The sequence below is a fragment of the Solea senegalensis genome, unplaced genomic scaffold, assembly GCF_019176455.1.
Source record: "Solea senegalensis isolate Sse05_10M unplaced genomic scaffold, IFAPA_SoseM_1 scf7180000013421, whole genome shotgun sequence".
Classification (NCBI taxonomy): domain Eukaryota; kingdom Metazoa; phylum Chordata; class Actinopteri; order Pleuronectiformes; family Soleidae; genus Solea; species Solea senegalensis.
In genome coordinates this window covers 1,111-17,667 of record NW_025320819.1, presented here as the reverse complement: position 1 = coordinate 17,667, position 16,557 = coordinate 1,111, and the positions used below count along the sequence as shown (strand labels likewise).

The window sequence follows — 16,557 nt, the reverse complement described above, 5'->3', positions numbered from 1 at the left end:
CTATAAGCAACTAGTCATAGGCAACAAGATATAGGCTACTAACTGTGTTGAACTGGCTATAGGCAACTAGTTACTTTCAAGTAGCTATCATCATTAGGCTATAAGCACTTGCTCTTCAATTCACTGTAAAATCACTGTATTCAACCAGCTAAAACTAGCTTTATTCAACTAGCTATAGTCTGCCAGCTGTTGTCACTAGCTACAGGAAACTAGCTATATTCAACTAGCTGTATTCAACCAGCTAAAACTTGCTTTTTCTTACTAGCTATAGGCGACCAGCTATTGTCATCTAGTTTTAGGAAAACAGCTATATTCAACTAGCTGTATTGAACTTGCTAAACAAGCTATATTCAACTAGGTATTGTCAGCCAGCTGTTGTGACTAGCTACAGGAAACTAGCTAAATTCAACTCGCTGTATTGAACTTGCTAAAATTAACTACAGTCAACTAGCTATAGTCATTGGCTCAGTGGTTAAGACCGGTACCCTGTGTGCAAAAGACGTCATGATCACAATTCAACTCCACCCCTGGCAGGTTGTACTCAATTCCCTTGTAAGTCGCTTTGGATAAAAGTGTCTGCTAAATGACATGTAATGTAATGTAATATACAAAATTTGCTATTCAACTAGCCACAGACAGCTTACTGTATTCAGCTAGCTAGCTACAGCTTCCGGTACTTGTGTTAGTTACATGTATAGTTGCTGTAGTTAATAGCTGAAGATAATTTGACTAGTATGACTGAGAACCTTGGCAGACTGAACATCATTGTTGAGATATTTTTATTGGTTTTCACTCAGGAAAAAACGAAATATTCAGTTTGATTATTCAATATTGTGAGAAACTGAGAATCTCCCCTTTTTTATTTCATTTAAATAACAGTGTGTATTTTTGAACTTTGGGCCATTTTTGAGCTGCAGGAGAAAAACGGGACTCAGGCTTAATTCATTTCTTACAAATCCTGGTCGTGATGTTTTCACTGAAGAAGACGTCACAGTTTTCTTCTTCCCACCTGAAAACTCCAGTCTGCCATCGATACTCCTCTGTGTGTGTGTGTGTGTGTGTGTGTGTGTGTGTGCGTGTGTGCGTGCATGTGTGTGTCAGAGAGAGAAGTAATGAAGGTGCCAATACATGCAGGTACCACACACACACACACACACCAACACACAGTGTTTACTGTGGTTTCATTAACCAGCATCTGACGCTTCAAATCCAAGATGGCTGTCTCAGTCCTTCTCCTGGAGAGGTGTTGCTAGGCAACTCCCTCCCTGCTCTGCTGCGCTGTGAGTGGAAGATGGCGTCTCCCCACAGACTGTGTGTGTGAGTGAGAGAATGTTATGCTGCGGTTGATCTGAGAAAAAAAAGCTTTGCTCAGATATGACACACATGTGTGAACACACACACACACACACATACACTGTGATGAGCAGATTGAACCCAGATGTTCTGGCCGTTCTCCACGGTCAAATTGTGAAACACACTCTTTTTCTTTCTTTCTTTCTTTCTTTCTTTCTTTCTTTCTTTCTTTCTTTCTTTCTTTCTTTCTTTCTTTCGTTCGTTCTTTCTTCTATCACAAACTGCTGCTTCTGTCCATCTACACTTCATTTAAAAGTCCACTGTTATAGGCAGAAAGGGAATATACTACAAATGTGTGTATGTTTGTTTAAGTGTATAATCCCTTTAAAGTGAAATATTGTTTGGTTTTGTGGAATTTAACTTGTACGTCAGACGGGGTCTTGCTGTACGGAGATGGCCATCTTGTGTCTCCACACTTCTTGTTCGGAGTGTGGCCACTTCCTGTTTTATGACCACTCTGGATGGAAGATCACATAAAGTCTGATGGATGAAACCAGCCAGAGCACTTTGGTTACTTCGTTGTTGGCCTGTGAGGGCCACCGTAGTCCTGCATTTGTTACAGTCTCACCAGTTGGTGTCACTAATTCTTCTTTGTGTTGTTCGTATGTGGACCTAAATTTTGTGGGTTTATGTCGTCCCTCATCAGTCTTTCACGTGTTTGAAGAAGAAGAATATTTATCTGTGACTCGTGGACAGTGTCTTTGTCTTGCGTTCTCAGCTCTTCTCTGACCTGTGGGACATGATTTGCTTCTCGTCTCTCCTCTCTTGTCGAACTTGACATCCGTGTTAATCAAATGTGACTCAGTTAAACGAATAAACTGGTTCAGTCCAGTCTGACGTTCGGTGTAATGGGGACAAACGAGGAGGTTTTAGCTCATATTAGCCCCACGCTATGAGGAGTGGGGGCCACACTGTGTGATTGACAGTTGGTGGCGGTGGTCAGCGGTTGCCTCGGTGACAATCTCCGCCCTGAAGGATTTCAATGAGCTGCTTCTCCTTTTCACTGACTGTCAGTCCTTCAGTGATGTTAAACTAAAGTCATTTAACTTTTCTGCAACATTGTTGTGGACTTTGATAAAGCTCTACATTTTTCTTTTTCTCCCCTCTTTAATTTCCAGAATTATCTTATGATTTTTTTTATTTTTTGTTTCTATCTTACGTTGTTTTTACATACGTACATTGAGGTTCTCAACGTACGACCTGAAATTTGCTTAAGATGGAGCGAGAGATAAGGTGTCTCAAATTATTAGTATTTAATTTATGATATATTTCATTTTCTACACACTCCAATCACATACCCTAGCACATGCAGTAGAAGATCGCACCACACGTACCAAAGTTTGAGAACCATGGGCATAGATCGTAGGGCTGTCACTTTTTCCCCAATTAACAAAAAAACAAGTTTGGGTACTCAAATATTCAGTACCACCTGCTCACACACACACACACACATAAACATGACAACGTTATACACGCATTGTGATCCAGTTGTAGTCGGAAGTCGCAATTTCCTCCTCGGCAGTTTGAACTGGAATGCCCTCTCTCAAGTCGGATTTCAACTTGGAAAGTCGGAGCAACCCTTGCAAAATCCCAACATAGGGTCCCTAAAAGGTCACTAAATCTGACCTCTGACCTCCAATAACATGATCATAAATGGTCGTAAGATGTGACCTGCTTGGCGTTCCGTAGCGTGGTTCCAGTATGCAAATTTTTGCACTACTGAATGAAGTCACACGCCTGAAAAGCGTCCTTAGCGCTAGTTATCGTGTTACCGCGAGTTGAATTTTGAGGACGGAGTTGATGTGTCGCCCAAATCAGCAGTTGCCGTTATAGGCAGAAAGGGAATATACTACAAATGTGGGTATGTTTGTTTAAGTGTATAATCCCTTTAAAGTGAAATATTGTTTGGTTTTGTGGACTTTAACTTGTACGTCAGACGGGGTCTTGCTGTACGGAGATGGCCATCTTGTGTCTCCATGCTTCTTGTGCGGAGTGTGGCCACTTCCTGTTTTATGACCACTCTGGATGGAAGATCACATAAAGTCTGATGGATAAAACCAGCCAGAGCACTTTGGTTACATCGTTGTTGGCCTGTGAGGGCCACCGAGTTGATGTGTCGCCCAAATCAGCAGTTGCCGTGGTTACTATTAGTTGGCAGCAGGTTCAGGTTAGCGGGAGAAGCTAACGTGTAGTCAGAAAAAAGTGTTGTGGCTACAACCACAACACTTTTTTCCCCCTCTGGCACGACTGCAGGACGTCACACTGGGGGCGTGGTTAAATCCTTGATTCCACCTTTGCTTTCAAAGGTCGAGATTGAGGCGTCATTTTGATCAATATTGTTTTTTTTAGTCGTAAATTAGCTTATTTTCTTTGACACAAACAGGCCGCTGTCGTCACCGTCGGCTCTCACGCTCTATTTATCTCTGTCTGTTTGCAGGGGACATCACTCAGAAGGGTTATGAGAAGAAGAGGTCCAAGCTGATCAGGGCATTTGTTCCTCATGCTGGAGGTAATTTAGTAGCCTCTGACTCCGCCCCTGTCACACACACACACACATACACTCAGCGGAAGTATTCCCACATCACTAGTCGAGGATCGATCTGGTATCATGACAAACGCAGTCATGATGATGATACTGAACTGCACTCCATCGATTCCATCCTCAGCTACAGCCATTAGTGAATGTAGGTTAAGACTCCCTCGAGCTCAGCTTGGGCCTGCTCCTCTGTTTCTACACACACTCACACACACACACACACACACTCCGGCTCCACAGGCCTCACGTGATCCAGTGTCATGTGACACCGAGCAGCAGCAGCAGCAGCAAACATGACTGTTATTTTATTATCATTATTCTTATTTAATTTTGTGTTGTTTTGTTTTAAAAAGTTGATTCAAATCATCTCCATGTTTGTTTTTTCCCTCCTTTTTTATGCTCTTTATCTACTGCTTCTGTCAAACATGTACATGTGTATATATATGTGTGTGTGTGTGTTTGTGTTATATGTGTGTGTCTGCTTGCTTGTCCCGCCTGCGTCTGTAGGTATGGAAGGACCCATGTCTCACCGGGCGGCACTCGGGCCTCCCTCCGCCGCCCGTTTCCACCGACGGAGAACCTCCGGCACCAGAGACGAGCGCTATAGATCAGGTACAGAAAAAAATAAACTAAAACCTCGTCTTCTGAGGAGAGAATAAATCCAGGTTAACATCTCAAAACATCCACACCAGTGAGTCTCTAGGACCAGGATTGAGAAACCCTGATCTAGATCTCTGTTGAAGGGCTGGTTTTCAATAAACTAGCCCGACTAATGTCCATTAAGCTGTCAATCAAAGACTTTTCATTTTAGGACATTTTAGGCCGATGAAAACAACCACTAAAAGACAATGTTTTTGATCATTATCTTGTGTTTTTATCTCTAATATTTATCTTAAAAAGTTTCTCATTAGCTTCAATTGACCAGATGTTATGGAGGTAGCTTGTGTTTTAACGGACGTTGTAAGAGTAGCCTATATTCTAAGAAAAAGTACTTAAGAGAAGCTACGTTTCCATGAATTCATAATGCAAATTGTAAAGAATATGCTGTTTTGTAAAGCAGGAGCTAGCTTATATAAGTTGTAAGAAAATTCTATGTTCTTAGAAAAAAATCTTTAAGAAAAAGATAAGGGTTAGCGAGGTTTCCATCACATTGGTCGCTAACGGCACCATTAAAAAGTCAAAGTTTAGCTTTAACTGACCGGACGTTAAAGAGCTAACTTATATTTTAGCGGGAATTTAAATTTTTTAGCAGTGACAACTCCCCCAAAGGGTAGTAGAAAATAAGTGATAGCTAGTTTTCCGTTAACAAGTATCACAAATGTTAGAAGATATTTAGTTTTCACATTTCGCAAACTAGTAGCCAAAGATTTTTAATTTCAGGATTTGTTGAATCCCTCAGGACTAACTACCGGAATTTAAAGAGCGAGCTTATATTTTAGCAAACAATATAAAACATATAGAGTGGAATGACAGCAATTAAAACAAAAATCTCTCTCAGAAAATCTGAATCAAGAATATTTCCATTTGGATGAATTGATAATGGTATGTCAATGTTTTCCGTGTTTTTTCGTACAATTTGTTCGCAAGTCAATAAAAGACAATAAAAATAATTTTATGAAGCAGTCAAAGTCGTCTCTGTTGACTGAACTTCCACTCGTGACCTGTCATACATGTGTTAGCGTGTAACTCGTCAACCTTTACAGTTAAATGATTGTTATTGGTGTCTTTATCGCCATCGCTTCATAAACTGATATTTATCTCCTCCTGTTCGGTGCGTGTTTAATCCAGCAGTCATTTACCAGTCTAATCAGAGGCTCAGCAGAGCCATGAGTGAAGAAGACGTTCCTCCTTGTTCCTGTACATCACATGTCTCCCTCTGTCTGTCCCTCTCTGTCTTTCAGACGTCCACACTGAGGCCGTGCAGGCCGTGTTAGCCCGACACGTGGAGAGGAAGGTGGCCGTGCCCATGCCTTCCAAAAGACGCTCGCTGGTGGTGCAGACGTCTATGGACGCGTACACACCTCCAGGTGATGACACAGACACCTTTAACCCTAAAGCAAACCAACTTAACCATCAAAATTCCCTTTAAAGTTGTCAGGAAAAGAAAAAATGTCCTCACAAACATAGCTACACACTCGCACACATGTCCAGACAGGATTATGTTGTAACTGTAACTAAAAAGATGACAGAAAAACTGCAAACTGACAACATTTCTCAGAGGAAAGCTAAGCACTCAGTTCACACTGAAGAGGAAAAATACGGGTTATTACCTCATTTTTTTCTCCTCTCTTTACCGTGGCAACTCGACCTTTAGCTCAGATGTGAGCTTGTCACGCCAAGCATAACCAGAATGATACCGCAAATGAGACGATGATTACATTTTAATGAAGGAAATATAATACATTTGCCCGCCGCTAATTTTTCTTTTTGACCTTTTGAGGAAATTTCGTTAACTGAATTTGACACCTGACGTGTGAGTGTGATGTCATGTGATGTCACTTAAAGGTCCAGTGTGTTACATTTCAGAGGAGGATTTATTGGCAGGAAATGCTACCCATAAATATGTTTTTTAAAGTGTAGAATTGCTTTTTGTGTCGCATCTGTATGATATGATACTCATGTATCGGTGTCGTTGCAATGCGATACTGAGTATCAGCCCAATACGATACAGTATCTGTCCAATATGACGCTCAGTATCATAATCTGTCCATAAAGATACTTGGTATCGGCATTGGTCAAATGTGACACTCAAGTATTGGTGTTGTCCGATATGATACCCAGAATAGATATCAGTCTGATACAATGCCCAGAAGTAGTATCGGTCCAATATTATGCTCAGTATCAGAATTGGTCCAAAACGATACTTGAGATCAGCATTGGTCTGATGCGATACTCATTATTGGTCCCAAATGATACTCAGTATTGGTATGAAACGATACTCAGTATCGATATCGGTCCAAAACAACACTTAGTATGGATCCGAAATTATATTCAGTATCGATATTGGTCTGAAACGATACTCTGTATCATATCAAGCCGAAACGATACTCAGTGTTGGAATCAATCCAATATTATATACAGTATCGGTATCGGTCCATAATAATACTCACGATCAGTACCGGTCCAAAACGATAATCAGTATTGATATCGGTCCAAAATAATACTCAGTATCCCAATTGATCCGAAACGATACTCTGTATCAGTATTGGTCCAATAATGGTCAAAATAACTAAATCCGAAAACAATTTATATCTTTATTTCTTTTATCACCTCTATTTAACCAGGAAAGTGTAGAAATGTTGCTAAGAAATGTTGAACTGTTCCTTTAATATTGTACACACTGTTGTCACTGAATCATGACTCATGAAAACTTGGCTGTCGTCGTTTCCCACTGAAATATAACGGCGGTCACTGACTCTCACCAGGCCTGTCCCCCCTGTGCTCAGACTCGTCGTCGGGCTCGGACGAGGAGGCGGGGCCAGGCGACGACATGTCTGGCATGGAGCACTGGATGAGCCGCCCCACCCAGCTGGGCCCCGCCCACCTGGGCTCCACCTCCTCCTCGTCCTCGTCGACTCAGAGCGGAGGCAGTGGCAACGCTGGGCGACTTGCTGACTCTCTGGCACACACGCACCTGTCGCACCTGGCACACGCTCACCTGTCGCACACGCACCTGGGCCAGTCTCACCACCAGCAGAGCCACCTGTCGCAGTCGCACCATGGTAATGGTCCTCAGTGTGTGTGTGTGTGTGTGTGTGTGTGTGTGTGTGTGTGTGTGTGCGTGTGTGTGTGTTCACTGATTTCATCAGGAAACTGAAGTTTGTAAACCACTCACTCTCCCTGCACCAAACTCTATTGAAAAAATCAGTGATTTTAGCTCACAAGGACACAGGAGCTGCTGGTCTACTGCTGCCTCACTTTGTGTCACTGACGTAAATCTGAACAAAGGATTTTAAAGTGATAAAATAAGACATTTGAATGTAGTGATGGAGGCAGCAGTGGATCAACAACTCCTGTGTGCTGTGATGTTAAAATCACTGATTTTCTCTATGGGGTTTGGTGTGGGAGAGCGAGTGGTTTACAAACCTCAGTTTCCTGCTGATAAACGATAAAGCCGTAGACTCATATTTGGCTGACTGTGTCTCAGTTTCTGATACAACCACAGTTTAAAACTTTAAAGCACAAAAAGGGCAGTTCATACACTTTTTTTTATGCACAATGGATAGGCAGTGAGCACTGGTGTTTCACAGCAACAAGATTCTGCGTTTGACTCCTGTGAGTGTTCCAGCGTGTACTTTACTCTAAAGACACGCAAACACACAGACATGGTCTCAGGTTTATTTAGAGACACTAATGGATGGATTAGAATAACACACATCAACACAAGGTCCCTTTAGATTTGTGCTGTCACTTGTAATTCACCTCTGTGCTCAGAAATGAACTCCAGCACACGTTAAATAAAAACCTGAAATGCCATGGCAACAGAGCACATTCCAATCTAACCAGCAAGATCGTGTGATTTATTTATTGCTTTAAAAAACATTACACACTTTAATTCAAAAGTTCTGTTGTTGTTGTACAGTGTACAATGTACACTAATTGATTATTTATTATGTTGATGAATTCAAGTACTTTGATCATCGATTGAGCAGTTGAAGTGTCTTTCTTCTTTTTTTTTGAAGAAAGACATTTGAGATTTGAGAATATCAGCAAAAACTCAGGGATTCATTGAGAAAATCATCCAAAAATTGAATGGATTGTAAAAATAATCATAAATTATTTTGTATAACGTGTAAAAAATACTGTCATATTTATCAGTATTATAAAGATAGTCTCTGTGCGTCTTTGTCTCTTCTGCATGTTACATTTTAATGTTACAGCTTTTATGCTGCAATCATTTTTCATCCATAATTCATTTGTCCTAAATTATTAATCCAGCAGTAACATTGACTTTATTAGTTTTATTTACACCACGCCCCACGTTCTCGGGTGCATTTATGTTTGATAAAACTCCACGGCCTGTTTCTAACTGTGCGTGTGTGACCTCAGGTATCGGTCACCTGTCCCTGAAGAGGAAGGGTGCGCTGAGCGTCGCCGAGAACGGAGGATCTCTGCGACGATCCTGCGAGTTTGGCTCTGACATGTTGTGGCCGCCACCGCTAGAGTCTGACGGTAAGTCCGATTTCTTTCAGGTTTACACGTCTGCGATTTGGTAGAAACGGAATTATTTGATTTTCGACACACATTTTTGACCTGAAACCATAGAAATCCAACAGATAAAGATGTAAAGATATTGTGCATAAGAGTATGATGAGGAAAATAACGTCTCGTGTTAAAGGTTTATTTCTAAGCTTAAATCACTGCTGTTTTAGAGCTATAGCACCTTTTCTCTGTTGTTCCCACCCTCCAAAAACCTGAACTGTCCCTTTAAACTCACTTATAAACTTATAAACCTTTCCTTAAAAAAAATAATTCTGCTGTTGTGGGTTTGGTTTTACATTTTTATTTCTATGTAAATATAATTACAAGATGAATTGATTTCACAGTAGTAATTGTAATAATTATTAATATTAAGTAAATGAAATGTTACTGACTAGACCTTTAAAGTCATAAGTCGAACAATGGAATCTTAAATTCATGAAACAAGTTGTCAGAAAAAATGATTGACTGATGGATGTAAACCACCCACACCAAACCCCATAGAGAAAATCAGTGATTTTAGCTTGCGGGGACACAGGAGCTGCTGGTCTACTGCTGCCTCGTGTGGTCACTTTGTGTCACTAAAATAAATTGAAATGAGTAATTTTGAAAGCCGAAGTGACAAAATAAGACATTTGAACTTAATGATGGAGGCAGCAGTGGATCAACAACTCCTGTGTGCTGTGTTAAAATCACTGATTTTCTCTATGGGGTTTGGTGTGGGAGGACTAAAGTGTCACAAACCTTCAGTTTTCTCTCAGAATATTCTTCCTCACAGTGAGAGAAAGCGGCAAACATCTTCTTAAGCTATTGTGCACTTGGATTAATCATTCAGCTAAGTAGTATACTAATTTTCTTCTTATGATTCCTCTTAAATGTCACAGATTTGAATAGAAGTGTAGCCGTGTCCAAAATTGACTTAAAAGTCAAATTGAGCATTAAAAAAAACGGCCTAATGGATTCTGTAAGGCTATAAAATAACAAGGCTGGTGACAAACTGTGCCGTGATAAATAAGAGCAGAGTGACTCACTGCTGGCTCTCTCTCTTTCTTTCTCTCCCTCCCTCCCTCTCTCTCTCTCTCTCTCCCTCCCTCTCCTTCTCTCTCTCCAGAGAATCACTCGACTCCCCCGGATGTGACCGGATACTCGTCGGACTCACCTCACTCCCACACAGAGCGCCACCACATGGCCAACATGGGAACCATCGCCAGGAACACGCAGAAGTACGGCAACGCCGAGCGCATGGAGACAGGCGACGGTGAGCGTTGGCGCCCCCTGACTGTGAAACACAGCAGCACCTTTAGCCTCGCCGTTTGAGTAAAGACATGCTGTTAAATATAGACACGCATTAATGCAGAGGTGAACTCTAATTGGACCATTACCTCAGAGATCTCTGTCAGTGTCGCTCTTCAGGATGAGCTCAGGAACTTTCCTTAACCCTTTATTTTCTTTAAGAAAAAAATTATCCTGAGAGCAGCACTCAGATTTTTGTGAATAGTTGAGCTCAAAATAGTTTAGCTCGCTCTCCTGCTCCAAACTCCATAGAGAATCTGTAACAATGAATGTCATTTTGAATTGGTAAACAAATCATTTTCAAGAAATCTTTTAGTAAATTAATTAAAACTTCATTCTATAAAACATATACAGTATAAATACATAAATCTTGACTAAAAAGTTGGGAAAATTCAGCAAATTTGTTTGGGGACCCCAAAAAAAATCACCCACTACCCCAAGCATTCATATCTTTGCTAATTTTATGAAAGCTAACAACAAACATTTGTATTTTATGAAAGCTAATAACAAAAGTTCATATTTTTGCTAACATTATGAACACTAAAAACAAACCTTTGTATTTTTATTCATATTTTTACAAATTTTATGAAAGCTAAAAACAAACATTTGTATTTTTTTGCTAATGTTTTGAAAGCTAACAATAAATAACACATTTGCTACTTTTATGCACATTAAAAACAAACATTTTGGTGTTCCATTAGCGGTATTACCTGGTACCTTCTGGCTTCAGCTAATTTGTTTGGGTACCCCAAAAAGCCCATTTATGGGTCCTGACCCATTGTTTGAGAACCACTGGCCTCAACAAAGACTCTTCAAAAGAAGTTTAAGGGATAGATTTTTCTGACGTCTGAAATTTAACGCAGTAAAATTGGAGGTGACGTCGTTCCCAGCTACGACACTTTCCTGACATCACATTTGTGTTTTTGTTTTTGTTTGTGTTTTTTCGGCAGGCGTCCCCGTCAGCAGTCGTGTGTCGGCAAAGATCCAGCAGCTGGTGAACACACTGAAGCAGCCTCGCAGACCTCCTCTACGAGAGTTCTTTGTGGACGACTTTGATGAGCTTCTGGAGGGTGAGAAACTTTTTTGTTATTTGAGTGAGTCAGTTGGTATACGCAAGTCATGACATGTTCTCCACACATTTAACTTTTAACGACGCCTACGGTGGGATGGTGTCGGAGTGAAGTCAGGGCCGAGTTTGAGCTGCGGTGAAGGTTTGAGGGAATGGTGCAGCAGCAGCAGCAGAGCTGGTCACATCCGACAGTTAAACTCTGGATGCTCTGTGTTGTTTCGTGTGGGTGGAGGAGAGTTTGGGGCGTGACATGCAGGAGCAGTGAAGCCTGAACTCGCTTCCCAATTGTTCACCCTTTTTTAACCTGTAATTAGTAATAATACTAATAATCATCTGTTGCATCCTGGGAAAGTGAAGAAACAAAGTGTGACATCTTTTTGTTTCCAGGTATTTTTAAAGCTTGAGTTGTGTTTGTTTTTCCATTACACGGTTCCAGCTCCACTAGACATTAGCAGTAGTACCTGGTACCTTGCTAATTTTCAGAATGCTAAAAACAAACGTTTGTAATTTTTTGCAAATTTCATGAAAGCTAACAACAAACATTCATATATTTGCTAATTTTATGAATGCTACATGCACACGCTAAAAACAAATATTTGTATTTTTTGCTAATTTCATGAAAGCTAACAACAAGCGTGTGTATTTTTGCTAATTTCATGAAAGCTAACAACAAACATTCATATCTTTGCTAATTTTATGAATGCTACGTTTATACGCTAAAAACAAATGTTTGTATTTTTTTGCTATTTTTCTGAAAACTAACAACTAACGTTTGTATCTTTGCTAATATAATGAATCCTAAATACAGATGTTCATAATTTTTGCTAATTTTATGAAAGCTAACAACAGACATTTATATCTTTGCTAATTTTATGAAAGCTAACAACCAACATTCCTATCTTTGCTAATTTTCTGAATGCTAAAAGAAAGTTTATATTTTTTTGCTTTTGCTGTATCAGTTACATTTCATCAAAGTGTACCCTCCTATTTCTTGCTTTTCAGTGCTTAATTACCCGAAGTTAAAATGATGCAGATAAATATAAAATGTTGATTTGTTTTAACCCCGAGAACTTTCTTATGTCACACCTTTTCCTCAGTTTAAAGAACTTTTGTTGTCCTGGTTTCCTTCAGAGCGGAAGCTTTTCAGCCTGTTTTTCATAAAACACAAAGGTTTTAAAGTTTGTTTTGCGGGAATCTTGAGCCCTGAAACCCCCACAGATTTTTTGCTCAGCTCTAAGCATCTGTCTGTGTTTTCTATCTTTGTCTTTTCCTCCTTCACTGCCATGAAAACTTAGACTTCTGTGCATTGACAGTGTGTTGTAAATAGCTGCAGTGTGGTCAAAGCTCAATGATGCTGCACTCTGGTGATTTAGGAGGCTTTAGACCTGCACTTCACTCTGGATCCACTTTTTATGACAATGGCTCAAGGTTGAATTCTGCCAAATCCTTGTCTGCTCCTGCTGTCTCAACTAAATATTAGAGGACATTAAAGGGATATATACTGTTTTCAAGGGTTGAACTATCTCATCTCACTATTAGACAGACTTTTCTAACAAGAAACTGAAGTTTGTAAACCGTTCGCTCTCCCACACCAAACCCCATTGAGAAAGTCATTGTTTTTAGCTCAAGGGGACACAGGAGCTACTGGTCTACTGCTGCATCGAGTGGTCACTTTATGTCACTGTGCTAAATCTGACCAACAGATTTAATACACCAAAGTCATAAAATATCACATTTGAACTTAGTGATGGAGGCAGCATTTGTGCTGTGATGTTAAAATCACTGATTTTCTCTATGGGGTTTTTGCTGTGGCAGGGTCAGTGGTTTACAAACTTCAGTTTCCTGTTGTAAAAGTCTGTCTAACAGTGAGATAAAGTGGCAAACACATTTTTTAAGATGCCGTAGACTTGAATAGGTGCAGATTTTAACAGTTAATATTTTGTTAAGTGGCTAAAATTTAGTTTTTCCTCATGTCCTGTGGCCAGAAGACAGTATTTCACCCAGAAGTCAAATTAATCTTTGTATCAGAGTGTGATTACATCTGCTTTTGTTGCTCCGGTTTCCATACGATGACACTTAAAACATCTGTCTCCTCGTCCACAGTCCAGCAACCTGACCCCAACCAGCCTCGGCCAGAGGGGGCGGAGATGATGCCGGTGCGAGGCGAGGCGCTGGGCGTGGTCACGAACTGGCCACCCTCCCTGGAGGCTGCGCTCCAACGCTGGGGCACCATCTCCCCGAAAGCCCCGTGCCTCACCAGCCTGGACACGGCGGGGAAGCCGCTCTACGTCCTCACATATGGTAACCAGACGCTTGTCCGCTCCACGCCATCAGTCACGTCGTTTATGTGTGAAGTAAAACAGGTGCATGAATCCAGAAATCTGCAGGAAATGCATGGACATATTCACCACTTTACCTCACTGTTAGATAGGAAACTGAAGTTTATGTCCCTTTGTAAACAACTCCCTTACACCAAAGTCCAAAGGGAATATCATCGATGGATCGATCGTCACAGCACACAGGAGTTGTTGATCCACTGCTGCCTCCGTCACTACGTTCAAATTAGTTATTTTGGGAATTCCGTGTTTGAAATCCTTTGTTCAGATTTACCTCAGTGACACAAAGTGACCACATGAGGCAGCAGAGGACCAGCAGCTCCTGTGTCCCTGTGAGCTTAAAACGATGATTTTCTCTATGAGGTTTGGTGTGAGTGAGTGGTATACAAACTAACCCAAATTTCACTTTCTGTACGTCAATAACTCCTTTAACACCATTTCTAAATTCCCAAACTCTACCTTTAATATTAATCCACAGTCACATATGCATATGTAATGCAGTGCACACTCAGTTTCACAAGGTTTGTGTGACTTGTGTGACGGAAACTGAAGTTAATATTTTACATTTTTACCCAAAGAGGTGATTGATTATGTTTTATTGTAAAATCAAATCATCTAATGGTTGGTGTTTTCAGGATTGATAAAGAAATTGACTGGACTCATGATAGCAGATTGAACAACGGACATGTTTCTCATTTACTCCATAAGAAAATGACAATAAACATCGAAATCTTTACTGATAAATTGTATAAATATTGGACAACAAACCAAAATATCCTTCCTGCATTTGTGTTCCCTTTATTTTTGAACGGTTTATTCACCAAAAGAGTCATTTCTGCTTCATATATCTGAGAAAACTTAACAAAAACAGGAGAATATAAAATCAAACATGAGATGTTGAGCTGCAGTCGTATTTTTAAACCGGCTACCTTGAGTTTGAGTCATGGATTTAATATCTGTCTGAAGTTCAAACACCGGACACTGGAGACAGTTTCTCACTCCATCGACTGAATGTCCTCAAAATAGACGTCTGACACACACACAAACACACACACATTTGCTCACGTCCTGTATCCTGCCCCCTGCAGGGAAGCTGTGGTCTCGCAGCATCAAGCTCGCCTACAACATCCTCCACAAACTGGGCAGCAAGCAGGAGCCCATGGTGCGACCGGGGGATCGGGTGAGTCACCAAACTGTGTGTGTGTTTTTGTGTGTGTGCGTGCATGTGTGCGTGCGTGGGTGCGTGCGTGTGTGTGTGTCACATCTCACCAGGGTCTCAAAGCAGAGACACAGACAGCAGAATCGTTACATGGCAAATATAAGCCTAATTTCTGTCAAATTGTTGTGATTTTTTTTTTGCTCTTGAAAGAAAAACGAACCCATAATCAGATGTTACATCTTATTTAAATGTGTGCACATGTAAGACATTCTAAAGTCAGATGAATCAAGAGAAGGAAGATTCATTTTCAGGAAATACTTCCTACGTGAGAGGATTTCTCTGTCTCTAGGGGGCGCCGCATCCAATCAGCAGCCCATTAATGCAATTTTCTTCACGTTACAGTCTGAAAGTACAACAGAGTATTAGCGCCACACTGAGAAAAAAAACATCTCACAGACTCCGAGAATAATGTCTTAATTTACGAGAATAAAGTAAAATTCTGAGAAAGTCGTAAATTTGCAACTTTATTCTCGCAAATTTACAACTTTATTCTCATAATATACAACTTTAATATCGTAAATTAAAAATTTTAATCTCGTAAATTTACAAGAATAAAATAAAATTTACAAGATTAAAGTCGTAAATTTACAAGAATAAAGTTGTAAATTTATGAGATTAAAGTCGTACATTTACTTTAATTTCAATAAAGTTGTAAATTTATGAGATTAAAGTTGTACATTTACTTTAATTTCAATAAAGTTGTAAATTTATCAGATTAAAGTTGTACATTTACTTTAATTTCAATAAAGTTGTAAATTTACAACTTTATTCTCGAAGTCTGTGAATTAATCTCGAAGTCTGTGAATTTTTTTTTCTCATTGTGTTCCTAATACTCCGTTGTGAGAAAAAGTGTGAAAAGTGACTCCATTTATAAGCTCATTTCAATAATTCCAGTCCAGCAAAATTAGTTTACCTCTGTTGACAGATTATTTTTCAAATCAATTTAAGAATATTTGGCAAAGTCAGAAAAGACTTTAAGAATGATCTGTGTTTGTCATCCTCTCTCCCTCCTCCAGGTGGCTTTGGTATTCCCTAACAACGACCCTGTCGCCTTCATGGTGGCCTTCTACGGCTGCCTGCTGGCCGAGGTGGTTCCTGTCCCGATAGAGGTTCCCCTGAGCCGTAAGGTACGTCTGTCACTGCAGCTCAGGCCATTTCATTTCATTTCATCCTCTCTGCTCCAGACTCCTGCTGAGTTTCATCTCTGTTCTTGTTTCCTTCCGTGTGTCGACGTATCAGTGACACCACAGACGGCTGAAAATGTCAAGCGCGTCTTTTGTCTCTCAGCTGTTTGCAGAAAGCGAATAATAATTCAAAGATAATCCAGAGATTCACGAGAGAGATTTGACTTTACCTGACCTGAAAATTAAGGAATTTGTCAGATTTTCCAGAAAAATGTATAAAGACATTTAAATTCTTCATTGTTATATGTTGTGTATACATACACAAATACACTTCAAAAACTTGAGTTATATCATTTAAATCAAGGTTTTAATAAAAAATCGATGCGCCTAACATCACAGCACACAGGATTTATTGATGTCTTATTTTG

The 16,557-nt window shown here is 40.2% G+C and overlaps 1 protein-coding gene across 2 annotated transcripts; it reads left to right on the top strand.

Annotated features, from left to right (window-relative positions):
* The first annotated feature begins 3,658 nt into the window (after nucleotides 1–3,658).
* On the top strand, nucleotides 3,659–16,349 carry LOC122760324 (disco-interacting protein 2 homolog C-like). Of its 2 annotated transcripts, none has more exons than XM_044015417.1 (10): nucleotides 3,659–3,862; nucleotides 4,397–4,501; nucleotides 5,791–5,916; nucleotides 7,336–7,611; nucleotides 8,939–9,061; nucleotides 10,200–10,346; nucleotides 11,332–11,451; nucleotides 13,554–13,751; nucleotides 14,875–14,966; nucleotides 16,022–16,349. In XM_044015417.1, exons 2-10 carry the CDS (start codon nucleotides 4,399–4,401, stop codon nucleotides 16,325–16,327), a joined length of 1,491 nt encoding a protein of 496 aa, XP_043871352.1. In that variant the 5' UTR covers nucleotides 3,659–3,862; nucleotides 4,397–4,398; the 3' UTR covers nucleotides 16,328–16,349. The 2 variants fall into 2 exon arrangements, with proteins under 2 accessions (XP_043871352.1, XP_043871351.1); XM_044015416.1 differs by having other exon boundaries at nucleotides 3,660–3,862; nucleotides 7,315–7,611.
* The last annotated feature ends 208 nt before the right edge of the window (nucleotides 16,350–16,557 follow it).

Coding starts and splice junctions, on each gene's coding strand:
- LOC122760324 (XM_044015416.1), top strand. CDS start 4,399: ATGGAAGGACCCATGTCTCACCGGGCGGCACTCGGGCCTCCCTCCGCC. Junction 5,917..7,314: donor GGACGCGTACACACCTCCAG/GTGATGACACAG, acceptor GACTCTCACCAG/GCCTGTCCCCCCTGTGCTCA. Junction 10,347..11,331: donor GCGCATGGAGACAGGCGACG/GTGAGCGTTGGC, acceptor TTTTTTCGGCAG/GCGTCCCCGTCAGCAGTCGT.